The following is a 27,578-nucleotide window of genomic DNA, read 5'->3' on the forward strand; positions in this document are numbered from 1 at the left end:
ACGCCACCGCTGCCGCAGTGCATGCCGGTACTTGTAGTACTCGGTACGTTCAGCTGCCTACAGCTGGTGCATTGGCGAGCTGCATTAACGAGCTTTAGCGGCCTTATTTGGAGGAATTGCGATGGTTGGGTTGACGTGCTGTGTACTGGAATGCTACAACAGGAGCCTGAAGCAAAATGACTCGGATTTTGCGTGTTCTCAAAGGATTTCAAGCTCCGACAGGAATGTGTGCGACAGTCAACGAAGTCGGACAGAGAGGCAACTACCGCGCACTTTCTTGTTCAACGTGTTTGTGAACTCCCTGTGCATGATGCATCGTGGTTTAGCAGTGCCCTATTGCGTCATAACCACCTTGCTGCGCGAACGATGGACCGATCAGCGACAGCAAAAGTTCATATAACGCGAGCTGGATCCCCTTGCCGGGCCGATCGCCGCCAGCGGCGACAGGTTGGATACAACGTCTTTTCCGGGCTCAACAGATATCGCTTTAATATATAGGAAGACCTAAACCGACCTCTCACCAAATGCGATGACGACTGTCAAGCGTCTAGCGTGAACGAGACCTGTGATACAAGCCAACATTATAACTGCATGCTGTGTATAGAGCTTGCGCCGTGGAGCGCACGGCGAAAACTCGGCCGTGCCGATATCGCAGCCAACTCCGCCGCCGGGATTTCCCTGTTCCTTTGAATATGCGATATTATTGTGAACGCATCGTAAAGCGGGCAACAGCAGTAGCAAAGCTGGACTTCTTTATGAGCGTAGGCTATTAACCGTACACTGCCGTTTCGAAGCGGTAGGCCTAGCGACGACACCGGCGCCGAGCCACCGGCTAAGGCCGCCGCCGCCAGCTGGAGCGAGCTACTGCTTATCCGCCGCATTGCGTGTGCCGCCAATATCTCTTACTGACTCATCCATCCCTTGTACAGCAGGAAATATTATGTCATTCACGAGATTTTCGTGATGTTAACTTTTGCCAAACGGCATGAGCGGCCAGTCACTGTTCAGCGGACGCGCCTCTAACCTGCTTCACGGCGACCGTTTTATCTTCATTCACGTTTAATTTATTACTGTGATCGAAGTCCTGCGTTGACAACACAGTCTATATGCAAAGTGTCGTTTCGACAAAAAAAGCGCAATAAGCTTCTTTTTTTGGTCCCCTTCGGCTTATTTTTTTTTCTCCTGCTGTCGTATAGCGGAGAGCTCTGCGCAGTTTGGGCAAGTTATTTTCCGGATACTGTAGCTTGTGTCGCTTGCGTGCTTGCGTTCACTGGAGAAGATATTTGCTCTCATGACGACGGGAACGTGATTTCTCTTTTTTTAATACTAATATTTATTCAGCAAAACGAGGCAAGCCCATCAACCCGACGAGACCACCTTGTCACACGTAAGCACTATCAACTGTACTTTTATTTCTTTTAGCGCTAGGATGCAGTTAACCTGAAATAAAATAACATACGTTGGAGGTGCGGACACAGTTTTCCACCGCGTTCAATCGTCTTGCGTGTCGAGGATTGGTGCAAAACGCCAATATACCTAGAACACGCAGCAAGCAGCCGCACCAGCAGCGCTCCGAGAACTACAACTAAGATGGCGACAGTGCCACTGTCGTAAACTCGCGCATGCGCAGATGGTCTGGTGGGATCGGTCTATTGGCTCTTTTAGAAAAAAAAAACGCCATAAGTTGCAAAAAAATAATAAATTATAATAAATTAAGTGCGCCTGCATATAGTTTACGTAGAATAGTGTTTTCGCCAGGTACAGAGTATTTTTGGAACATTCTAGCCAACAGGTAAGCAGAAACATTAAGCACTGAAGCAGTTTTTCCGTGAAGGGGCAGATTGAATTTGATTAGGAGTGTTTAAATAATACCACTCCATCGTAAGGTAGTGCAGTCTGGTGGGAAATGAACAGCCCAGCTTCATTTTGTTGGGAGTCTATACTTTTGTAACGGTCACACGAGAACACGCGCTGCGAATCACAATTAAAAACTTGTGCGTGGCACCAGCATACATTGCGTGCAGCGTGAGCAGCGTGCTAGCCACGCGTTGCCAACAGGCCCACAACTTCGCCACTCCGCATCTGCAGGTTGCGTTGGTGTGCCTCGATGCGCACCAGCTTGATTTGATGGTGGGGGAGGACTCACGTCGCACGCTCGCGTCTACGGACACGACAGAAAAGCTTGTAAACAACGTATTTTATCTGCAAATAATAAGAAAAGTCGCTACCTAGTGCGCTAAAACAGAAGTTCCAAAGTAGACAGAAAGTAGCCATGGAGCCAACCTGGAATTTTCATCGCCAGACGGGGTCGCAAAGTAAATACTTTGGTGTAAAGTAGCCGCCAATGGCAACCCTGGCTTATGGCACACTTATATGGCTCGTTTCAATTTCGCAATCAGTGTAAATTGCAATACTTACACCGAAATCCTGGGCCTCCTCTTCCAACACGATAGCCTAGTCTCCCTGAAAGTACACAATGAACGTGTATGCTTGCCGTGACCATCTTCCGACCAGTATTTCTTCATCCGGATGATTATAGTGATTCTCTTTATTCTTACTTTTGTCGGCGTATTTTTTATATAAATAAAAGGGCATTTGTTTTCAGACACAACTATCACGCTTGCTGAACTCCACGAAGTTTGCGCTGCTGTTCGTAAGCAAGTGAGAACATTTTATTGCGATAGAAATTATGCGCACACTCTCGGCGGGTTTTTGCCGTCGCCGTCATGTCCCGTATATGCATATGTATGTGTATATGTATACAAAAGCAATAAATAAAATAATTAGAAGAAAAAGATTTGGAAGCGCGCGACCGGGCATCCGAACCTGCGACTCCTCGTTCCGCAGTGCGCTGCGTTAGACAACTCTAACGGTGAGCTATTTATATACAGCAGTAACCCCTGGCGGTACCCAGAGATCACCGGTGCTTCAGCGCGTTCATTATCATCGGCGAGATAGCGCGAAGGGCCCGTTTTAAAGCCTCTCGCCGCGCTAGTAGCTCGTTGGCTAGGCTGCGCTTGTGTTCTGAAGAGCAGCAGTGTTTGAGAGTTGGATCAAACGCAGGACGCGTTGGGTCAAACTCACGGGGCGCTTAACGGGGTGAATAGAATTATGCGAGACGCGGGCCATGCTCTGTCGCCGCCTGCTCTGCTTTAGCGTCGTCTCACTGGCGACCCACGCTGGTTTTCCATTTTCGTGTTTCGGAACAACGCAAGTGCAGGAGCCCAAGAGTGGCTTGGTTTGTGAGCATGCGCCCTGGTGGTTCACAAATTTCTTGGGTCCCCTAGCTCCTTGGGTCCCCAAGTTTAAAACTCCGTAGTTGGTTTCACCGGAGTTGGAATGTGCACCTCCGACTGGTACTTTGATATACAGGGCGCGATCACCCGTGCTCGCGCGATTATCTTTTGACGGGGAAGGTTTGTACGTCTTGTGCAGTCACTGCATAGTTTGCATTGAAGCTATAGACCGCACGAAGATCACTTCACTCTCTACAGCGGCCGCGTTTGCGAAAGGAGTGATCTGCTAGCTAGAAGAGCCAAAGTAGGGGTTAGTTGAAGCAACAACTGTGACAGTTAGTTCGCGCTCATCCTCTGTACACCTCTGCGTTCTTTTCAGCGTCCTGCTTTGTGTTTGAGCAGCATGCTGCAAGTGTCGAGTGTTGACAGTTGTCCGTGCTCACCCTGTGTGTTTGTTTTTTTTTTTCGTGCGTCCTTTGTGCTTCAGCACCGCGTAGCAAGTTTTCAGCTGCTGGCCGTTCCTCGTGTGTCATTCCAATTTGTGTCTATCGCCTTAATTTTTCGCCCTTGGGGCGAAACTGTGATTTTTTTAAAGAGAAGCAGTGCGACAAATTTTCCTTTGAGTTCCAATTATTGAAAGCAGAATAGTCAATGATTGTCCTTTGAGTTCGATATATGAATGACATAAATTTATAAATACGGTTTAATTAGTGAACACAAGCTGAAACAGCCAATAGCAAACATTAACCAGCACTAGCGACCATATACTCAACAGTGGCAATCAATCCGCAACATTAGTGGGTATTTATCTGCAGCTAAGAAACACTGCTGCTAGGAAGCATGTCAGTGTTATGCTTGTTGATTTTTAGTGCATCGGAAATTGTAATATGCTCAAGAATAAACGCAAATCATGATGTCCTTCCGAATAATGTTAAGCGGCACTCAATTCCAGTTTTCTCAATAAGTGTTTACATTTTTTTCACACGGATTAAGTTGAGTAAGCTTCTATTGACGTTTCCCGATTTGCCAAAACTGCTCTGCTTACGCCTACCGCATTTTCTATGAAATATTTCTGTTGTCTTTGTTCGGCAGTATTTGCTCATCAAGCCGATAACACGTGGAGCATGCTCGCACTAATAACTAGTTCTACTAACGTTCATTGCGATAACACAAAAATAAGGAGGTTTAGCGCTCTTTTTGCACCTGGCATTTTCATCTCTCCGGAAAACATTGTTCTTTGTTTTAAGCATAATACAATTCGATCGATCAGCGAGCACTTGTTTTGGCATGTGCAGCTGGGCGAGAAACGAGAAAATCAGGTGTTTTGTCAGGCACTGAAATGCAGTAAAATGTGCCGCTGGTGGAGGGTCTGCTCCTGATGCGCACAATTTTCAACGCTGGGTATTTATTGTTCAATAACCCGATTAAAAGCGCTTCGTCTAATAAGGCACGCCTTTGCTGTTTGATGACTTTCTCTCCTGCAGTTAATTTGACCTTGAGAACACTACGCCTCTTGAATTATGGAGGCACGCACCCAGTTTATTGCGTAGTCTCTGAAGGCGTCTGTAATCGCAGCACAATAGGAGCTTGCTTTTGTCTGAAGGTTTATATTTTATTACTTTTCACACATAGTAGAGGCCGCTAGTGGAGTGAGACTAAAAAACATTCACTTTATAACCATGCTGATTATTTCTAGGGCCAATTGTATTGGAGGTTGGCTCAAATGAACATATCAGTTATGCTTGCTGTACACTGTCGACAATTTCTCGTCCCATGGGAAATATGTATTGCCCATTGCTGCATAAACGTAATGGGCTAAATACAGCGCCCAAACACTCCCGATAGCAGCTCTATTCGCGTGCGTTGACCTGAGCTGTCAACCCCCTTAACTGTCATCGCAACGGAAGTCTATTAGGCATTACTAAATTTTTTGCGTGGCAGTGGCCTATTAGATAGACTATAAATATGATGCTCCCTTTTTTTTCACGTTTCTGTCTTCTGTTTTTGTGCACGGCTGCGCTTCCTCTCCCCTCTTCTTTCTATCTGTCCTCTTCTTTTCTCATAGTGTAGGGTAGCAAACCAGATGGTTCAGTTCTGGCTAACCTCCATGCCTCTCCCTTATTTGTATCTATATTTATCTCTCTCTCTCCAGTAATTTGATTTGTTCATATTAACAATGTCCGCGTCCTTATGCAGTCCCCTCGAATCGACCGAACTGTATTGGCTTTCAGAAGAAATCATGAAAAAAATGCCTTAAAATGGAACAAGACGCACAGGTGGTACAATATTCTGAACGAAACGAAAATATCACGCTGTATGTACTGCGGTAACCCTTTAGTAATTTAGAATTGTCCAAGAGTCTTTGTTATCTGCAGCTTTCACGTTTGTCTTTGTTTAGTTTGAGATACACAAAAGTTGTGACATTGTACTAGTGTTTCGTGACATATGAGCGTAATTCAGAAACGCCACATTCTGACGCACAGTCGGCTCCCATGTTTTTACATACAGCCTTTGCGACCGTGAAATGAAAGGCTTGTCCAGCGCAACGAAAGGATCACTCATTGCAAAAAGCGAAAGATTTGATCGCATGCCCAAAAGATATACTTACTTGTCGCCTTAGCGTGTTCCGCTTCTGTTACTATAATGGAGCACACAACCAGTGCGACGATGACTAGAGCGACCTTCATTATTTTCTGCTTTTTTAGAATGCCGAAATGAAACAATGCACTAGCTAGCCAGCTAGTTATCCGCAATCGCAGTCTGCACAATAGCGCAGACTACAGGTCGTGTAAAACACCTGCTATTAGGAAGGCTTTAGCATTGTTAGCCAAGCAGAATATTGAGCATCTATAACCGCATTTATTTGTCATTCCTGTCCTTCTTTTGTCTCTCCATCTTGAATGGCTCTCTTGCAGCTGTCTGGAATATAACATAGAGAGACCTAAGAATTTTCAATATTTTCAACATTTAATGGATATTACCGATTATCGTATTGTTAGCGCTCAGATATTATGATAAACTGATGATGATGATGATGATGATGATGATGTATACAACATGTCGCATTAGCTCGATGGAGGTTACCGTAATAATGGGAAAATTTATACAGCTCACCGCATTTTTGGAGTATCAGGCGATAATTCTCCAAAGTAGAAATGTCATGATATGTTCCTGCAGCTCGTCGACGCGTTTGGACTGACAGAGTTGCTCCTGAATAAACAGCTGACTCCTGTGGAAGTTCCATAACTGAAGCCAAGGTAATGGTGCAAAGTTGCGTTGTTAAGGAGACCGCCACGTGGCCTAAAGTTTCCTTAATAGGGGCGAATTCGGCCGCTCCTAGAGCAAAAGTTGTCTTGCCATCATTTGTTTCTAGTCTAATATCTCCTCGCTTCGCTTCCTTCTTCATTGCTTCTACATAGTGACAATGAAACATGACAGTATGTTGCTTTCCAATTCCAGCCACTCTGTGTATTAATTGATAGCCTGGTGCAGCTGTCAGCTATCTTCTGGTGGGGATGTATATTGCCACGGGCGTTTCTTATTATCACTTTTGCTGTATTCGTTTTTCGCCCACAAAGACTGTCAGCAACGCTCAACGCAAACCGCGCCTCATTGTTCGAGATGCTTCGCGATTATTATAGATCGGTTTGTTAAGATTATTGTAGACGCGAATACTCGAGCTTATTCTAGAACGTGCGCGATAACCAGCGATAACGCTGTAATATTCGACGGTACATGTATAAATACCGACGTGCCTCATCGCCTGTCAGTTGATCGATGGTCGACGCTCTGTTCGCCGCTATCAGTTTATTGCTGCAGCTTGACTTTCAGTTTCCCGGCCACAAGTTCGGCCTAATAAAGAGTTTCATCTCGGACGTGCTGACTGCTGTCTTCGTCGACGTCACGACGACGTGACAGTACGGGGGGAGGCGTCGTTTCGCAGGTTAGAATTACGCATTATTTGCATACATTTAAAAGCTGGTGGAAAGAGCATCGGGCCGATGACACCAACTGCGGTGAAAATTTTGGGCTGACGACCCCTTTATGACAAACGGTTATGCATGTTTCTTTAATACTTTCTGCTGCGTGTTCAATTTTTCTTTTATATATCTCACTGTTATACGGACTGTAACCAAATGGACAGCAGATGAGGAACGTCACGAGATATTCCCGTTGGACTCTGAGCACAAAAAGAATTCGTAATTGGTTAGGCGGCTGTGTTATATAAATAGAAAAATGGCATTTCGTTTAAGGGAAATGGTACAGACACCTTTGTTTTATTTCCGCGAGTTTGTCACAGTGACGTGCAATATTTGCTTATGACGTTCTGAGAGCTTAGGTTTGCTGAAAAATACAGGGAGTGCATGGGACGCTTACGCAGAACAGAACTCTACTTTAAGTGGTTGTCGCGCGAAATGCATGATCCTCAAACATTTCCAGACTTCCTAAAAAAGGACAATTTTTTTTTACCGCGAAGCTATTCAGCAAATTGTTCCTTGTGAGTCGATCGCAGAAAACTATCATCATCTTATCAGGTATGCGCCACTGAATGAGTTGAGCGCATACGAGGACACGGACAGAAGGAAGAGACGTACACACACTGTGCTGCTACATGAGAACGAGTACGGAAAGAAAGAAAGAAAGAAAGAAAGAAAGAAAGAAAGAAAGAAAGAAAGAAAGAAAGAAAGAAAGAAAGAAAGAAAGAAAGAAAGAAAGAAAGAAAGGAAGAAAGAGACGGAAAGGAAGATATAAAGAGAGAGCAAATTTCTTGCTGAAAAAAAATTGTTCACGAGGTGGGATTTGAACTCCCGTACCCTCAACCCAAAGGCGAGCGTCCTAACCACTCGGCTATCCAGGCACGCTACCAGAGCATAGCATAGCCTTGTATAGTAAATGTAACAAGGGGGTGGAAAAGGGAAGTGAGCGTGAGGAGGAGAGATGCGATGGTGAGGGGGACGGAAAAGAGGAGGGGAGAGTAAAGCGTAGCGCAGAAAGAATGAAAAAGCGAGAATTAGAAAGAAATGTAGAAAAAAACGAAAAAGAGAGAACATCAGCGAAAGAGAGAGAAAGTAGAGAACGAAAAAAAAATACAAAGAAACAGGAAGCAAGCCTCGCGTCGTCCAGCGACCAGGTACCGTACCACCTGGCCAAGCCGCGCGTAGCTAAGCCACGGCCACCGACGGAGACATCGTGCGCAACCTCCGTTCTATAGTGCATAGCCTGGCTGCGTACTCCCGAGGAGGAAGCCGCTCCTCTCGAAGCTATACGTGTCGGTCAACGGGGAGTACGAGCGACGACGCGTTCGTGCTTCGTTGTGCCAAGCTTTGCGCCACTTAGTGCAAACAGCCTGCAATTTTTTTCGACAAAGTGGTATCTAATTGAAAAGAACTAGTGAGACGTAAATCATAAGCAAGCCGAAAGCTCCACAGCCTTTTCAACTTGTTCCAGTCATAAGGCACTCATACGCTTCGCAACACTCAATATTGAAAGAGTTGCACAAGTTGCAACAGAAACTCACTTTTTTATAATGATTCCAAGACAATTTGACAACATTAATGTCTAATACTGCTACAGTCAGCACCCGCCGCATAGTGGACTTGAGCTCCTTTGTAGATGCATGGCATCTGCATCACTTGGTGTTTTCACTATTATCCACGGCACCTGGCACTCCCAGCTATGGTGTTGAATCTCATTCAATTATCGTTTCAATTAACAATTGAATCTCATTCAGTTAACATTTCAAGATTAACGTTATACACAATTTTGAATTAAAAAGTGGCTCTAAAGTGACCTGCCGTACCTATGAAGCCAAACTGACATATAAATCTCAGTTTACCCACATGGTGTTATGTCACACGTATGTTTCTTTAAGAAATCTATGAATGAGCACACATTTGCTTTCTTGTTTTTTGTTGTTTTCCGTCAGCAGTCGGCTGTATTAATTCAGAAATGCCTTTTTTTAGATATTCCACGAAAATTACATCGAAGCGAGAATTAGCAGCACCTTACTTGAACATGAATGATTCGTTCGCCTTAAAGGGGCCCTGCAGCACTTTCACAAGTAACCATCGAATGACTTTATTAAAGAAGTTTACTGCCTCACGAATCGACCGCCACAAAAATTTTCAGACTCCGTCAAGTACGAGCGGAATCACAGAGATTTGTTGCACGCTGTAATTGCCTCCTCTCTTCTCTCGCCCCGACAAGCACGCTGAAAGCTAAGCAGGAAGGGATGGCACGGGGGGAAAAGTTACGTCACGCGCGCGTCATGGCCTTGAGCACTTTTAAATGCGAAGCATTTCTTAGCGAACTTCTGCGACTTTGAGCGTATCTATCTATCTATCTATCTATCTATCTATCTATCTATCTATCTATCTATCTATCTATCTATCTATCTATCTATCTATCTATCTATCTATCTATCTATCTATCTATCTATCTATCTATCTATCTAGCCGCCTACGACTTTGTGCTCTCCTGGCCGTTTCGTTAATCGGATGTGTACCAAAATTGGCGTGTCATAACATGGCCTTATTACGAACATAAATGACAGGTCATATCATGAAAATCATGACACGCATGTCATGAACAGCATGATTTACATTCCACGGCCTTTGGGCTCCCTGGCCGTTCCGTTAATCGGATGTATACCAAAATTGGTGTGTCATAACATGGCCTTATCACGAACATAAATGACAGGTCATATCATGAAAATCATGACACGCATGTCATGAACAGCATGATTTAAATTCCACGGCTTTTGGGCTCTTGCGGCCGTTCCGTTAATTTCATAAATACCAAAATTGGTACGGCGTGACAAGAGTTCATGAGGAACATAATGACAGGTCCTAACATGCAAATCATAACGCGCATGTCATGTGCAGCATGATTTACATGACATGGTGTCGGGGCGCTCGCGGCCGTTTAAATGAAGGGATACATACGAAAACTGGTATGACGAGACATTTCTGTATGACGAACATAAATGACACGTGGTAACATGAAAATCATGATATGCATGTCATGTATGACATGATTTACATGCCACGCTCATGGCGCACTCGCGGCCGTTTCGCTAGATTGATATACACCAAAATTGGTATTGTGCGATGTGACTTTATGAAGAGCATGAATAACAGGTGGTAGCACGAAAACCATGACATCCATGACATGTATGTCATGATTTACATGCCACGCTCATGGTGAATTCGCGTCCGCTTCGCTTGCGTGATATACACCAAAATTGGTGTTACGCGACACGACAGTATGACGAACGTAAGTGAGACGTGGTAACATGAAAATCATGACATGCAAGTCATGTACGACCTGATTTACATGCCACGCTCATGATGCGCTAGCGGCAGTTTCAGTAGATTGATATACGCCAATATTGGTATTGCGCGATGTGACTGTATGAAGAATATGAATGACAGTTGGTAAGATGAAAACCATGACATGCATGTCATGTATGTCATGATTTACATGCTACGCTCATGGTGCATTCGCGTCCGTTTCGCTTGCGTGATATACACCAAAATTGGTGTTACGCGACACGACTGTATGACGAACGTAAGTGAGACGTGGTAACATGAAAATCATGACATGCAAGTCATGTACGACCTGATTTACATGCCACGCTCATGATGCGCTAGCGGCAGTTTCAGTAGATTGATATACACCAAAATTGGTATTGCGCGATGTGACTGTATGAAGAACATGAATGACAGTTGGTAAGATGAAAACCATGACATGCATGTCATGTATGTCATGATTTAATTGCCACGCTCATGATGCATTCGCGGCCGCTTCGCTAGCTCGATGTACACCAATATTGCTATTGCGCGAAGCGACTGTACGACGACGGTAAATGAGACGTGGTAACATGAAAATCATGACATGCACGACATGATTTACATGTCATGCTCATGACGCACTCGTGCCGTTTCGCTTGCTTGACGCACCAAAATTGGTATTGCGCGACGCGACTGCATGACAGACGTAAATGACAGGTGGTAACATGGAAATCATGACATGCAGGTTATGTGTGTCATGATTTACATGCCGCGCTCATTGTGCATTCCCGGCCGTTTCGCTAGCTTGGTATACACCAAAATTGGTATTGCGCGACGCCACTGTATGATGAACGTAAATGAGAGGTGGTAACATGATAATCATGGCATGCATGAAATGTACGACATGATTTACATGCCATGCTCATGGCGCACTCGTGGCCGTTTCGCTAGATTTATATGCACCAAATTTGGTACTGCGCGATGTGACTGTATGAAGAACATGAATAACAGGTGGTAACATGAAAACTGTGACATGCATGCCATGTATGTCATGCCTTACATGCCACGCTCATGGTACATTCGCGGCCGTTTCGATAGCTTGATATACACCAAAACTGGCATTGCGCGATGTGACTGTATGATGAACATTAGTGACAGGTGGTAACATGAAAAACCATAATATTCATGTCATGTATGGCATGATTTACATGCTCTACTCATGGTGCACTCGCGGCCATTTCGCTCCTTTGATATACACCAAAATTGGTATTGCGCGATGTGACTGTATGACAAACATAAATGAGAGGTCTTAACATGCGAACCATGTTATGCATGTCATGTTCGGTATCATTTACATGCCACTGTCATGGTGCGCTTCCGGCCGTTTTGTTAACGTGATATATACCAAAATTGGTATGGCATGACACGAGTGCGTGATGAACATAAACGACAGGTCATGCATTTATATACCAGAATATGCGTTTCATTGGCATGGTGTACACTAGATTGTGCATGCATGCGTGCATGGCAAACATGCGATATATGGTGGACTAGATGCCATGTCATGAATGATTTCATTTGGCTCAAAGACAAACAAGGCGATGTATGCAGCTCTTTGCTGGCTGCTTCGCATTACATCGATTCCCACAGTGCGTGGGATCTGCCGAATTTTTCAATGCGAAGAATTTCTTAGCGAACTTCTGCGACTTTGAGCGTATCTATCTATCTATCTATCTACCTATCTATCTATCTATCTATCTATCTATCTATCTATCTATCTATCTATCTATCTATCTATCTATCTATCTATCTATCTATCTATCTATCTATCTATCTATCTATCTATCTATCTATCTATCTATCTATCTATCTATCTATCTATCTATCTATCTATGTAGCCGCCTACGACTTTGTGCTCTCCTGGCCGTTTTTTCGGTGGGGAGAGTAGTAGGCAGTGAATGTTTATATGCGTAGCAATCCAAGATTCACTTGTGGTCAAGTTGTAGAGCGTCAGCTTTCAATTCCGGGTGTACTGGTTTCTCAAGAGCCTCGACTACCGATCGGCGCGTTTTCCGACCACGCTGAAAACGTGTTGCAGGGTCCCTTTAAGTGCAATATGGATTTATACACACTGGTTTGCATTTATCATCAAAACTAAAGACAAGCTAAGACATAAACACGTATTTTATTATATATAGATGCTCTTATTTTAAAGGAATTCTCGCAGTCACTCAAGGCAAAAACATATGCCTTTAATTTCGCATTGGTCATGAAGCAAGGCCACAGCTCAGCGTGGTGCCCGGGTATCAAGCGGCTGAAAAAGTAGACGGCAAACAAGAGTGTGCTGTTAAAATGAATGGTACCACTTGTTTCTAGTTGTTGCTATATTTAGCTCTGCGGGTGTGTTCTTTTATACTGAAATAAGCTTTTTTTCACCTACACAATGTGTACTTCAACATAACCAAGACATCAGAGGTCGATATATACGCAGCCATGTCCTAAATAAAAATAACGCTGCTGAAGAAAACAAATGGGAAAAGCTGTGTTATTGTCTTACTGGACCTTAGAAAAGATTATATTCGCCACACATTTATGCATGCAACCTTTTTTATATAGGTGTGTTTCTTTCACAGGTTTTTTCTTTGTCTTTTAACCATGCTGTGAGCGCCTGGGCCTCTCATCTCTGAAGCGGTCGGAGCATATAATACTACCAATGCCAACACTGATATATAAGGATGGTACGGGTACAACTCCGGCATCATGGAAGCGCTGAGCGCTTTTGAGACGTCTTCGTTCGGGTGGATTAGAAAACAGGACAATTATTTTTAAGCATACTTACTCACCCTTTCAGGTTAGCTCTTTTCTCCTCCATGTGTCATGCTTTATGCAGCAACTGCATCGACGAGATTTTTAATGTAAATATCCTTATATTACCCGTAGAAACGTAGGAAAGCACGTTCACGGCGAAGAAAAAACCTTGAAGTTGATCAGCAGCTCTATTCTATTTCAATTGCTGCTGCAACCTACGTTTACATAAAAGACAATTTGATCGAGCTAGTTGGTAATAATCCAACACTTCAGGTAGCTCAAATCTTTACGAAGACAGACACACGGATGTGACGCTTGTGGCTTGTCATATCTGTGTGTCTGTCCTCGTAAAGTTTTGCGCTACCTAAAATGTTGGTACGTTTACGTGCCTGTCCGCATATCTATGTAGTTATGCCACCCTGGAAATTAATTCAACGAAGGCACACTGTGGGAAGTGCCATTGACTCCGCGGCCTCAGTGGTCGGGGCAGTAATGCTACAAGACGAGGAAGGACAAGAGAATGCGTACAACGCTTGTGTCGTCTTCTAGCAGGTTCTGGACGCCCTGCACGTAACCGAGCGGGGCTGGTCAGCTCCTAGGCCTGCGCGACGGCAATCTAAGGATGCGGTACCTCCATCGAAACATGCACAGACTTCCCGAACAAACTGAAATATTTAAAGCATCGCTCTAGCAACCAGGCACCCATGATATGTAACATGACTACGAAGAACTGAGCGAAAAAGCTGGGGCAAGTAAGACACGCACATGCGCATGTGCGTGCGCATCTGAATGTGCAGACTGCATATGCGTGTGTCTTACTTGTTTCAGTTTTGTCGCGCAGTTCTTCGTTGTCATGGATTAGCAACTCGGCCAGTGATCAGTCCTTCTAAATAATATGTAACATGCATTTTCAGGGTCGAGTTAAACCTTTTTGTATCAGAATTTCATGACACACTGCACATGCACATTAGCTGAACGCCAACGTGAGCGACGGTCGCATATTCCTGTGCTCCGTCTGTTTCTGTGCATTCGCTCGGTGTACGTTCCACGCTCAGTCGCATTTCTGCCATCGCCGTGAGTTCAGCGATGTTTCAGACACATAAGCAAAACAGACTCGGACACACTCATAAGCTATATTGCTTGCTTGTGACACACTCGCAATGAAGCATACTGAAACCTTACTCAGACTGGCTGACCTCAGGTGAGACTCACGAAAATTCTCTTCGAGTGGGAATAATAAGACCACAGGCAGTTCTGAGGATGCCCTTCCCTTTTGAGCTTTATTCTCTTTTTTCCGGTTTATTGTACTGCGATGGTATCGACTATGCTGGAGTTATGCCTCTTGATACCATGAGAGTGTTTACTGCCCAGCTGCTTGCTTCTGATGACCACGTACTTAGTAAACAATGCCCCATCTACCGCCAGGGTCATGGTTGGTTCTGTAGCTGGTAGTCTTAGGGAAAGATCGCAAACGATGACCAGGATTGTGTTCGCGAAAAAGTGTCTAACTGTTGGTGAACCGGTAAGAGCATCGAAAGCGTAATAAGTAAGAGAAGGGCTACCACTGCAACGCAGCAAACTAGAATATAGCAACTGCGTTCAGAGAAAGTCACATTCAAACCATACTAAGTGGTGATCCCTGAGAGAAATCGGTAGTGGAAAACTGTGCTGTAGCATACACAAATACCGAGTGTTATTCTTACCTGAAGCTCCTTCAGCCGCTGTGCTTTAGAGTAGGGGGAGGAGGATATTGTAGGTTGCTGATGGATCTAGCCTTGCCAACTTTCCAGGCGATTGCCCCGCCCGCGGTTTCTTTCTTTCAGGTTATGATGAAAATATGTCGATTTATAAAAAGCGAAGTGCGGGCAGGCTACCAAGAAGGCACGCACATCGCGGCCTATGAGCTATACCACATACAGTGTTGTAGTTTAGGCATATCGTCTGTGTTGCTTTGGACACTTGAGCGCTGTTTATTGCTTATTCGACCAGATGATACGTACTTGATATTTTATTCAATCAGCATGCTCAGAATGCGTACTACTGCTGAAGCTCGGCGGATGTTTCGGTTAAAGGTGATGGATTCACCTTAACTCATCTTTCGGTAAATCACTCTTTTCATTCAAGATCATCTGAGACAGCAGTGCATGCGGTATGTACCGTCAGGCTTGGCACAGCGATACCGTGTCACCATTGGGACAGTCTATTTGCATTTGAACAGCTCGAGGTCACGTGACCAAAGCCGAGACATCACGTTTGTTATTCCGAAACAGCGCACAAACGGGACATCGAAGAACCACACTACACAGGCGCCTGCAACGTCCCTGGTAGAGCGGCACGTCGCTGTCGACCCTTGCTCTGGAAAGGTGATTATGGCAAAATAGGGAGAACAGCGAAGTGGCATGCCGCAGATTACTGACCCCTAGTGACATGCGTCAACCACTGAAACTGGCCAAATAACCACTGAAACTCGCCAAACTGACGAAATGGCGCCAGGCAGAATACCTCACCTGTCATTCAAATTGTAAGACATATGACATAGTGGAGTGGGGCAAAATAATAAAAATGAATATAAAAGATACAAAAATGTATGTGCCCTGCCCGTGCCACCTAAGTATCGCAGGCTAAAATTGTAAGACAGTGGAAAAACGTCACACGTGGCATTTCTGCTTAGGTCATGTGACACCGAGCCATTGCCAAAATCAATGCCATCCTCCACAGCTATGCGTGCACATCTTTACCTGGATCAAGCAAACTTAACACCTTTTACCGTGGCACTGTAACATGGCAGTGCCCACGCTGTCCTTCTCAATACTTATTTGCCCGTGTCACTTGCTGTCTGGTATAAAAAAAATCAGTAAACAGGGTGTGGGGGCTCGAGCCCACGTTTCGACAAGTGGACTTTTCTTCGAGGCTGGAGCTGATTTCCAGCCTTGAACTCATTTGTAACCAATCAGTTCCCGCCTTCAAGAACGTTTCGGCAAGTGGACTTGTCGAAACGTCGGCTCGACCCCCCTACCCCCTGTTTACGAATTTTTTCTTCGCAAAAGTTCCATCTCCCCCTTCCTGCCGTTTGCTGTTTGTTGTGACTGCCGACAGAAATATTAAAAAGGTGCGGCTTTATATACAACGAAGCTTCAGATCAATTTCTTGTGCTGGCGCTCATAGGTTACAGAGGCGGCATCCAAGCCTGAAATTGTGGTCATTCAGCGCTACATGTCCCCACAGCATTTTGCGTTCACAAACATTGTGCACTCCGGTGACGCCATCTCATAAACGGACATTGAGACTGCCTCCTGCCTTACTGGCTTCTGTCTAGCCCTGCGCAACGACATCTACTCCAATCCCGGTACTTAATGCACAGAGGTGTAGCCAGAATATGGTTACGGAGACGAAGGAAGACGAAGAGCTGGTGAGGCTGACTGGCGTGCGAGTGTGGTGGTCAGCCATCTTGGCTCTTTTTAATAATTCTTCTCTGTAAATACTTATTGTATATACTCGACATTTTTAACGATTCTTCTCTGTAAATTCATATTGTATATATTGACACAACCCTATATCAATATGGGGGAGGGGTCTATGTGTGCATGTATACACGCACATGCAAACTACGCCAATGTCACTGCATGGCATATTCTGCACGGACGATCGACGCCCGCCATGACAACTTAGCAGGCAAGGTGTCGCGCTTCTAAGTACGAGGACTCGGGTTTATTTTCTGGACACGGCAGCCGAATTTTGAAGGGGGCGGGATGCAGAAACTCCTCCCGTGCACGTAAGGTTCGTGGGCATTACAGGACCCCCAGAGGTCGAAATTTATCCTGAGTCCCAAACTACGGTGGGCCTCAATCGCGTTGTGGTTTTGACTCGTATTCCTCCTTAATTAGTATTGTTACTACCGTCGATAAGATATACACTATACGTAAGAAACAACGCACTTGAGGAAAGTACAGCGTTCATTCAAGGTACACTTACTGACACAGGCGCAGGCTAGGCATTTCTTTCATCTGCGCTGCTTCTTACCTATCATAGCTCACCAACGAACCAATCAGTCTCTATCAACGATACATACCTGCTCGTCCAGGGGCTGGCGAAGAGGCTCCATGTGATGCTTTCTTTTCATTCGCTGACTTTCCTGCAGATGTGAAAGCATACGTGTAAGAAATGTTGGTGGATTAAAGCCGGTGAGATTTCGTGATAAGCACCAGCAATCACACAAAGCAGCGCATTAGATCAGCGACTACTGGAAATACAGAGGGATCAGCTGCGCGTTCCACGTGACATTTTCTAGCATAAAATTTTGGTAAAAGATTTCTCTGCTATATCCCATTCGCATGAGAACATCAGTAGTGCCACCGACTTGAATGTTGCCACCGACCAAGAAATCACCATTGGCTTATCGGCCTACAGCTATGACGGAGCCGGCAAGTCGCGGCCGCAGCTGATTTCGCTCGTTCAAACCACGGCTGAGAGCAGCACTTTCGCTGCGCGCGAATGCGCTAGTCACGTGGTTCTTTTTGTATTTCGCGGGCCTTCTTTGCAGCTTGGAAAAAATGGTATACGTGAAACTTTCTTTATCGCAAATAATGCAATGGAGGTTTCTGGAGACGCTCTCGAACTTTACAAGTAGCATTTCTTGTCTGAAGTCAATATTTAGCAATTTAGTAAAATAAATGATCCTAATAAACAAATTAATTATAATCAAAACAATAAATTGTCTATAGTGCGCAAGGTTACTGTCAGCAATATATATATATATATATATATATATATATATATATATATATATATATATATATATATATTGCCACACGCGCTCCTATCTTATACGTTACCGCCCCTTAACGTGTAAGGTTACCGCCGACTGCTGTCTTCGTCGACGTCATGACCACGTGACAACTTACATACATACATACATACATACATACATACATACATACATACATACATACATACATACATACATACATACATACATACATACATACATACATACATACATACATACTGTGAGCATTGTTTATGCGCTTCATCTTCTCATATGTACATACTCATCATCACAGCTTGGGTTTGGGTTGTGGGGCTCATACTCGACACAATAAAGAAGTGCCTTGAGCGTCCTAAGCGTTGTCTCACAAGTGGTGGAGAGTGCTGTCCGGTCCCTGGACCCTCTCACGCTAACCGATCATCTCCAGCTTTACCTAGAACACATCCCTGGAGCTCCGTTCGGGACGCCGCTTACACCACCTGAGTTCGACGATGTCGCAACACGAGCAGCCCAGTACGGCAGCGACCCGAACGCACGCCCCGGCGGCAACCCCTTCTCACGAGCCCTCAAAAAGATCCACCAATGTTCGCTGGGCTTCATGGTGAAGACGTTGAAGACTGGCTGGAGGAGTATGATCGCGTGAGTGCCATCAACCACTGGGATGAGCCTGGGAAACTCACCCACGTTGCGTTTTACCTAACCGGCGTCGCAAAGACATGGTTCTTCAACCATGCGACAGATTTTCCGAATTGGACCTCTTTTACGCTTCAGCTACGCCAGATATTTGCCAACCCGTCTGTGCGCGCAGATATCGCGAAGAGGCTTGCTGGGCGTGTTCAACACACGGGAGAGTCATGCACTTCTTACATAGAAGACGTACTCGCCCTCTGCCGTCGCGTCGACAGCTCAATGGCGGAGAACGACCGTGTGCGCCACCTGCTCAAAGGTATAGGGACTGTGGCTTTCAATGCGCTCGTAGTGCAGAACCCCACGACCGTAGCCGATATTGTCGCTACTTGTCAGCGCCTCGATGAGCTTCAGACCGCACGCTTGTAACCTGACGTGTCTGACCTGAGGCCAAGCAATGACATAGAGCTGCGCGCATTGATCCGCTCGATCATCCGAGAGGAACTTCATGCACAAGCTTCGCCGTGCCATCTTGAGGTTCGCACGACGCCACCTGGTGCCAATCTACGTGAAGTCGTGAGGGAGGAACTGGCTTCCATGACCGGCACGCAAGTCCCGAGCCCGCATCTCGTGACAACGCCAACTTATGCTCAGATTGCTGCTATGACACCACCGCCCCAGCAGACACCACTACAGGCGCCTGGAGTGCATGGCTCGCTCAACTCTCTCACACCACGAGCGCCGGTCCAGCCTTACAACGCCTGGCGCACTCCTCGGCCGATCTGCTTCTATTGCGGCATCCGTGGCCATATTGCAAGATTTTGCCGACGCCGTCAGCAAGACGAAAGACGAGGCTCCTGATCATCGACTGGAAAACTAAATAGTGCAGCTTCGGGAGGGAAAGCTGCATCGCTCGCACTATATGAAACTCCTCCGCACCGTCCGTCAAATATATTGTTGGTGTATGTTGAAGGTGTACGGACTGAGGCACTGGTTGACACAGGCGCATCGCTTTCCGTCATTAGTGCAGACTTGTGTTCCCGCTTGAGAAAAGTGAAGACGCCATACAATGGACCTCCCCTTCGCTGCGCTGACGGAGTTCTTATTCGGCCTTCCTGTGGTTGTACAGTGCGGGTTTCCATTGATGGCATCCTTCATCATATTCAGTTTCTTGTGCTGCCCTCGTGCACTCACGCGTTCATCTTGGGATGGGACTTCCTTTCTTCGGCATCAGCTTTCATATCTTGTCGTCAGCGAGTCATTCATATGACAGACACAGAGTTTTCCTCCGATGACGTTCCTCACAGCTTGCGTTTCGTCACAGCCGCTGATTGTTGTATTTCGCCGGGAGACGAGAATATTATTACGCTGGCTTCTGACACCTTTGTTAATGGTGACGTGTTCATTGCACCATCTGGTCGCTGCAAACCTACGGGGCTTACCATATCGCACCTGGTCTTGCGCGGTTTAGCGACGGTAAAGCGTTGGTCGCCGCACTTAACCCAACTTCCTCGCCAGTGATGCTGCCCCAAGGCACTGCTGTGAGTTGCTTCGCTGACACCGAGCCTTTTTCGCTGGTTTCCCTTCGCGGAGAACCACCACCTTTGTCTGCCTCAACTGATTCTAAGGCTTCGAGCGCTGCTTTAAATGCTACCATCAATCCCCACCTCACTACGGAGCAAAATAGAGACCTTTTAGCCATTCTTCAGAAGCACAGCGTTTCGTTTGACGTACATTCCAAGGTCCTCGGCCGCACTTCTGTCGCAGAGCACCGCATTGAAACGGACGGCAGCTCCATTGTACGCCGCCGCCCATACCGCGTATCTTCGGCGGAACGGCAAATCATCGAGGACAACGTCGCCGACATGCTCAAACGCGACGTCATCCGCCCTTCGTACAGCTCTTGGTCATCTCCTGTGGTGTTGTTCCGGAAAAATGACGGCTCTGTACGATTTTGTGTCGATTACAGAGCGCTTAATAAGATCACGAAAAAACACGTCTATTCGTTGCCACGAATCGACGATGCCCTCGACTCCCTTCAAGGCGCAGAGTATTTCTCCAGTCTCGACCTCCGGTCCGGGTATTGGCAGATACCTATGCACGAAGCGGACAAAGACAAAACAGCCTTTGCAACGCCGGATGGGTTTTATGAGTTCAATGTAATGCCCTTCGGATTATGCAACGCTCCTGCAACATTCCAGCGCATGATAGACACCTTTTTACGAGGCCTAAAGTGGAGAACCTGTTTATGTTATCTAGACGACATCGTTATTTTTTCTTCCACTTTTCCTCAGCACCTTGAGCGTTTGGACGAAGTTTTAACATGTATTTCGAACGCTGGACTTCAGCTCAATACAAAGAAGTGCCCATTCTAAAAAGACTAGCTCAGCTCTCTGTTATTCAAACAAGTGCCACTTCGCCAGCAAAAGCATTAAAGTACTGGGCCACCTTGTCAATAAAGATGGCGTTCGACCGGACCCGGACAAGATTGCTGCCGTGATTCGTTTTCCTCGTCCAGAAAATCAGAAACATTTGCGAAGTTTCCTTGGCCTGGCGTCTTACTTCCGCCGTTTCATCAATCACTTTGCTGCCATTGCGGGGCCATTACACAAGCTTCTGACATCAGGAACAGCCTTCGCTTGGACCGATGACTGCGAGTGTGCGTTCCAAGCCCTCAACGTGCACTAACATCAGACCCCGTCCTTCGTCACTTCGACGAGAGTGCGCCTACTTTTCTGCACACAGACGCAAGCGGCCATGGAATCGGTGCTGTCCTTCTACAGCGCGACGACACTTCACAAGAGCGAGTTGTCGCTTATGCCAGTCGTGCACTAGTACCTGCGGAACAGAACTACTCGATAACAGAGCAGGAATGTCTCGCTGTCGTTTGGGCCATACAAAAATTCCGACCGTACCTTTATGGACGCCACTTCACTGTGATTACCGACCATCACGCTTTACGCTGGTTGTCCTCACTCAAAAATTTGTCTGGGCGCCTCGGTCGCTGGATACTTCGCTTGCAAGAGTACACTTTTGACGTTGTGTACAAGTCGGGCAAACAGCATCAGGACGCCGACGCCCTCTCTCGCTGCCCTCTGCCACTTTCATCTCCGGCCACGCACCCTCCAGGTGCTCATGAGGCTTCATCTTCACCTACGTTATCGCCGCTGGTAGTTGCTGAGTCGTTATCTTCTAACCGCTGCGCTCAGTTTGCCTTGTATCAACGTGACGACCCCTATTGTAACCGCGTCATCGGATACCTAAGTGGCACGTCTTCTCCACCTAATGCCAGACTACGTCGTCAGCTAAGGCGGTTCAAGCTGGAAGACAACGTGCTGCATCGCTATACTTACAATACCGATGGACATCGGTAGGTGCCAGTACTTCCCCGTTCACTGCGTGCACAAGTTCTCGAAGCACTGAACGATGACCCATCTGCTGGCCACTTGGGGTTTCAGAAGACATACGACCGTGTTAGGAGCCGTTTCTTCTGGCCTGGCCTTTCTACCTTTGTGGCCAAGTATGTCGCTTCTTGCGCACTTTGTCAACGCCGGAAACGACAAACTTCACCGCCTGCTGGCCTGTTACAATCTATCCCATGTCCCGAAATACCATTTGCCATCATCGGAATAGACCTAGTCGGGCCACTTCCCGTAACGCCGGCAGGTCGTCGGTGGATTGTGACAGCGGTCGACCACCTCACACGGTACGCAGAGACCGCCCCTCTACGCACTAGTTCTGCGTCAGACGTGGCCGCCTTCTTTTTGGAAGCCATTGTGTTGCGTCATGGTGCACCTCGCGTGCTGAATTAGTGATCGCGGGAAGACCTTTTTGTCCACAATTCTTGAGGAAGTGCTTAAAACTTGTGGGACAGTTCATAAGACGACATCAGCCTACCATCCTCAAACAAATGGTTTAACAGAGCGATTCCATCGGACTCTAACAAACATGATATCAATGTACATCGGACCAAACCACGATAACTGGGACGCAATCATACCCTTCGTGACGTTTGCGCATAACACCTCTGTCCAACGGACTACCGGATATTCACCTTTCTACCTTGTCTACGGTCGCACGCCGACATTCACCATCGACGCCTCTTTCTTCAATGTAACAACGAAAACCCCTTCAACTACACCAGAACATTTAGTCTTTAGGCTGGATGAATGTAGACAGCGTGCTCGCCTCAACACGCAAGCCAGTCACAAGACCGCAAGGAGCGCTATGACAGCTTTCATCGCGGCGTCACCTTCCGTCCTGGCGATGAAGTACTACTTTGGACGCCTGTTCGTACTCCCGGATTGTGTGCCAAGTTTCAATCGCACTTTCTTGGACCATACGTTGTCCGTGAACAAACATCCCCAGTCAACTACCTTGTCACTCCCATCGAGGTTTCTTCGGACCATCGTCACCGTGCATCTGAGATAGTTCACGTTTCGCGCCTCAAGCCCTTCGTTCGCCGTACCGTTCCCGTCTGAATCGCGGCCGGGCCGGCCGCTCGCGCGCGCGGGGAAACTTAGTGTGAGCATTGTTTATGCGCTTCATCTTCTCATATGTACATTCTCATCATCACAGCTTGGGTTTGGGTTGTGGGGCTCATACTCGACACAATAAAGAAGTGCCTTGAGCGTCCTAAACGTTGTCTCACAATACATACAACTTTCCATACTAAAACTTCGATCTATGCGATGATCTATACCACAAGTCTGCCTTACTTAGGATTTACATTTACTGCTAGGAAATTATTAACTTTAGTGTGCACTAATCGACTGTTATTATTATTTCAAGATGAATCTTTGTGCACTAGAATACCCTCCGTCTATTGACCGTTTACAACCAATCGCGTCACAGTACAAGCACGAATGAGGTCGCTCGCCTCATACAAATACATAGCGCTCTCGTGTGGTAGCACTTATGCATTGATTTTCATTGTATATACGTATAAACTATTGCAGGTCGTGTCCTATACGTGTCGAAAAATTACATACCATTGCTTTTGGGTGAAGTGGTGTTACTGGCGCTATTACTGGACTTGCTATCGTCATTGGAACTGCTCTCATCGGCACCAGTACCTGTGTATTAATGAGTATGTGTAAGAAGTTTCTTTTTTTTTTCGTTGAATTGGAAAGACATATAAGCAAATCTGTGCTTTCATTGGCTAGAAATTGTATCATGTATAGCTAGGCCTCCGTGTTTTCGCAGTTTATTTTTCTTGAAATTCGCAGGGTATTTTTCAGAGATTCGTTTTTTTTTGGGGGGGGGGGGGGGGTGGAAATTCGGCGCTTTTTGGAGCTTCCTTTTCGTAAATCCCAAATTCTCCGAAATTTGGAGTCTGATTTTGCACTATCCTCAATTCTCCAATATCTTACATGAAATGATATCTGAACAAGAAAATATCCAAACACACGAAGCGTATTTTAGATGTCTGGAAAGTTTGAACGCGCAAACACAAATACTTGAATACAAAACGCCTACGTTTGTGCGTATTAAAGCCCAAAATCTTATCCGTAATAGACGCAAGCATGCTTTTCGAGGTCCCTATATTCGATGTCGTCTAGCGCGCCCTGGCCAGTGCCTCCAGGGGACCGCATATCAAGATGTCTCGTGCTGCCGGGGACCTTACGGTACGTTGACATCTCTCGCCTCGTGCGCGACAAGACATTTGTTAAACGTGCGATGGATGCGGTCTACGAGGTACCGTTGACGTGAGGTAAAGTTAATATCGGCCAAACCAGCCGATGTATCAGTGACCGCTTCGAACATGACCTTTCGATAAAGAATCGAACAGGGTTGCAAATTGATTCTGCAAAATCCCACAAGGTGGCGGAAGGATTAAGAAAGGGAAATTGACAAACACCCGTTTGTAGCATAAACACACAAGAAAATCCTTAGGGTTTGAAACAGTCACATTGGCTGTTAAAATCGGAGTTTATCGGATAAATCCGAATTGTCAAATGTTTTAATAGCAAGTGTTTATCGAATTTTTTCCAGATTGATCCAAAAACACGGAGCCCAATAGCTATAGCTGCAGATACTTTGCTCACCGTGGCACAGTACACGGTATACGACTACATTCGCAAACGTCACCGCTCAGGTGACAAAAGAAAACAGTCGGCGGAAAAATAGTGCTATAGTATGCGCGAGTGTGTTCCCAGCAAACAAAAAAAGCCATGGTTCATCCCTCCGTCATAGGAATCGGTAAAACACAAAAGTAAATCATGTATTTACAGAAGTAGATGAATGTTTACGGTACATTGATATAAGAGAGCTTGCACAAATAATATTGGTGTTTGGCAGCTATAGCACCGTTGAACGTGGATGCACCCACGTTGACGCTTGGTGGCACATCTCCATCCCGACGACTAATGCCCATGATCAACGATTAAACAAACTTTTGTGGTAGCTGCAGTCGTTAACAGTGAGAGCATAATCAGAAAAAGTGGTGTGACAGCCAGAAGAGCGCCGCTGATTGGACGCAGAACTATGGTGGCTAGCATAACTTAAGCTAAGGAACCGACAACTGGGCAGAACGTCTGATTAGATCCAGCTAGAAATGAAAAGACCGTGAATTATAGCGACAGATTCCAGCATCCTTTTCGCGTTGTGGGTAGGATTTATATTTTTAAATCGTGCTTAAAAGTAGCAAAAACCGGTATGTCGCACAGCCTAGCGGAAGAGCCTTGAAGCTGGATTATGAAGTCGGTCACATTGCTGTACGTAGTCACGGAGTCTGATGCTGTCATGCGCGCCATAATTGGTCCTCAAAGTTCGAGTATGTATATTATTATCAATCCCCGTTCCTTCTCTGCTGGCTACGAGGTGAAAGGAGTTGCACGGTGAGAAGCGGCGCTGCCTTCGCGGCCGCCTGTGGGCCATGTACAGCCGCGACGAATGCGCGCGGAGTGCACGCACGCGCAGTAAACCGCGGCGCTCGAACACGAACCGCTCTCGCGCTCACTGTTTGCAGCATGTGTTGTCAGGTGTGTTTAAGACTTCATATTTGCGGCAGATAGAAAAATTCTGATGAAAAATGTTTCACGGCGTTTTTCTCGTTACTATTCCGTGGCCAAAGACTCTTACCAGTTATCTTTCCGTTGCGCTAAAGAAAATAGGTGCCCGAAAAGTTGGCTGTCAGTCCCTCTAAGCTAAGGTTCAGCCGTATGTTAAGGAGTTATTGAACACGACGGCAGGTCCTGCCACGGTGGTCTAGCTGTTAGGGTGGTCGACTGCTGACCCGAAGGTCGCGGGATCGAATCCCGGCCGCGCGGCTGCATTTTCGATGGAGGCGAAAATGTTTGAGGCCCGTGTACTTGGATCTAGGTGCACGTTAAAGAACACCAGGTGGTCAAAATTTCCGGAACCCTCCACTATGGCGTCTCTCATAATCATATCGTGGTTTTGGGACGTTAAACCCTAGGCATTATTATATTAACACCACAGCGAGACTTGAGGGAAACGCAACGCGCGTCGAATCTATCCTCTAGCGCGGCCGCTATTTTTTTTCGGGGCGAGCTTAAAAGGGTAACGCTGTATTACAACCAGGCGAGGTAGGCGCTCATCAGAGAGCTACTTTTAATATGGATGGATGCTATGAGCGAGGCTAGAGTTTACGAGAACAGGGAGTGCTCGGAACGGCTGCAGCACCAATGTACAGACAGTGAAGCCCAAACAGGGTCAATCCGCTTGTGGCGCTGCGATCGGTAGGCTGCAACGTGTCGTCGTTTAAGACTTGCGCGCTGCTCCGCCAAAGGGGTACAGGAGTAGATTGCACGCTGACCACTCAAAAAGCCCGAGTTCAAATCGCAGCTGTGGATGGCGGGTTTTTATTCTTAGTGTCAACTTTTAGAGCTGCATTGATTTTCCTTTGTTTCTACAAATTAGCATCTGTTGCTACGTATTGCTACAAAAAGTAACGTAAAATGTGAAATCTCGTTTCGAGTCTCGTATTTGCAAAAATCTCGGAGGCCATACTTTACGTTTTTGTTGAATCCCGAGTGGTGGCGCTGCAAATACCTGCGCTCACTGTCGAATTTCTTCTATTTTACTTCACATTTCGTGTTAATTTTTGAAGCAACACATAGCAACCGAGCCTGAGTTTAAGAAACAAAGGAAAACCAATACAGCTATAAAGGGTGACACAAAGAATAGAAACCCACAATCTACAGCTGAACCCGAGCCATCTGAGTGGGAAGCGATCATTGTATCCATTCGCCACTTTGGCGAAGCCGCGCGCAACTCTTAAACGATGACATATTGCAGACTACCGATCGCAGCGCCACAAGCCGATTGGCCCTGTTTAGGCTCCACTTTTCGAAGCATGTTCCGAGCATTCCCCTGTTCTAGTACACTCTAGCGAGGCCGAGGCTTGGGCCAACGTCGCCACCTTGCAGTGTGTTAAGGCGTTGATAAAATTGCACTTCTATAAAGGCCTGACCATACCTACGCGTTGCGGCGTGTCAGCGCGTGACCTTTTTACGCGGCGCCGTGCACTCTCCCTATGGAGAGAGAGGGCGCGGGGCTACACGAAGCTGCACGCCCTCTCTCCCCGCAAGGAGAGGGCGCGGCGCCGCGTCAGAAGGTCACGAGGTCACACACTGCAACGCGTACGAGTGGTCAGGCATTTAGAAACGCGCCGAATGGGACGGACGCGTAGCAACGACGCGTTGCAAGAGCTAATCGCGGAAGCCACGGTCATAATGTATTACTTCACTTTGCCGCTCCCAGACGCCGACACAACCCCGCCGAACAAGGTAATTGCGAGAGGAAAGTGTGAGATATAAAAGGCGCATTTGCAAAGCCAACAGAGTGTGTGGATTTGCGCATGATATCATCATGTTATTGTCTCTG

The 27,578-nt window shown here is 46.3% G+C and overlaps 1 protein-coding gene across 5 annotated transcripts in view; it reads right to left on the bottom strand.

Moving 5' to 3' along the window:
* Positions 1 to 2,418: 2,418 nt before the first annotated feature.
* LOC119374519 (spidroin-1) overlaps positions 2,419 to 27,578 on the bottom strand; it is a 96,070-nt gene continuing 70,910 nt past the window's right edge. For 2 of the 5 annotated variants that reach the window (XM_049410884.1, XM_049410881.1), the window contains 4 exons: positions 23,720 to 23,803; positions 17,406 to 17,468; positions 13,372 to 13,421; positions 12,760 to 12,842 (listed from right to left, as the gene is read on the bottom strand). In XM_049410884.1, coding sequence (XP_049266841.1) covers positions 13,411 to 13,421; positions 17,406 to 17,468; positions 23,720 to 23,803 — 158 coding nt within the window. In that variant the 3' untranslated portion in view covers positions 12,760 to 12,842; positions 13,372 to 13,410. Of the gene's footprint in view, positions 2,464 to 5,844; positions 6,156 to 12,759; positions 12,843 to 13,367; positions 13,422 to 17,405; positions 17,469 to 23,719; positions 23,804 to 27,578 lie in introns of those variants that run through there. The other 3 variants (XR_007414372.1, XR_007414373.1, XM_049410883.1) reach the window with 3 other exon arrangements.

This window comes from Rhipicephalus sanguineus, chromosome 11 (genome assembly GCF_013339695.2).
Source record: "Rhipicephalus sanguineus isolate Rsan-2018 chromosome 11, BIME_Rsan_1.4, whole genome shotgun sequence".
In the NCBI taxonomy this organism is placed as follows: Eukaryota; Metazoa; Arthropoda; class Arachnida; order Ixodida; family Ixodidae; genus Rhipicephalus; species Rhipicephalus sanguineus.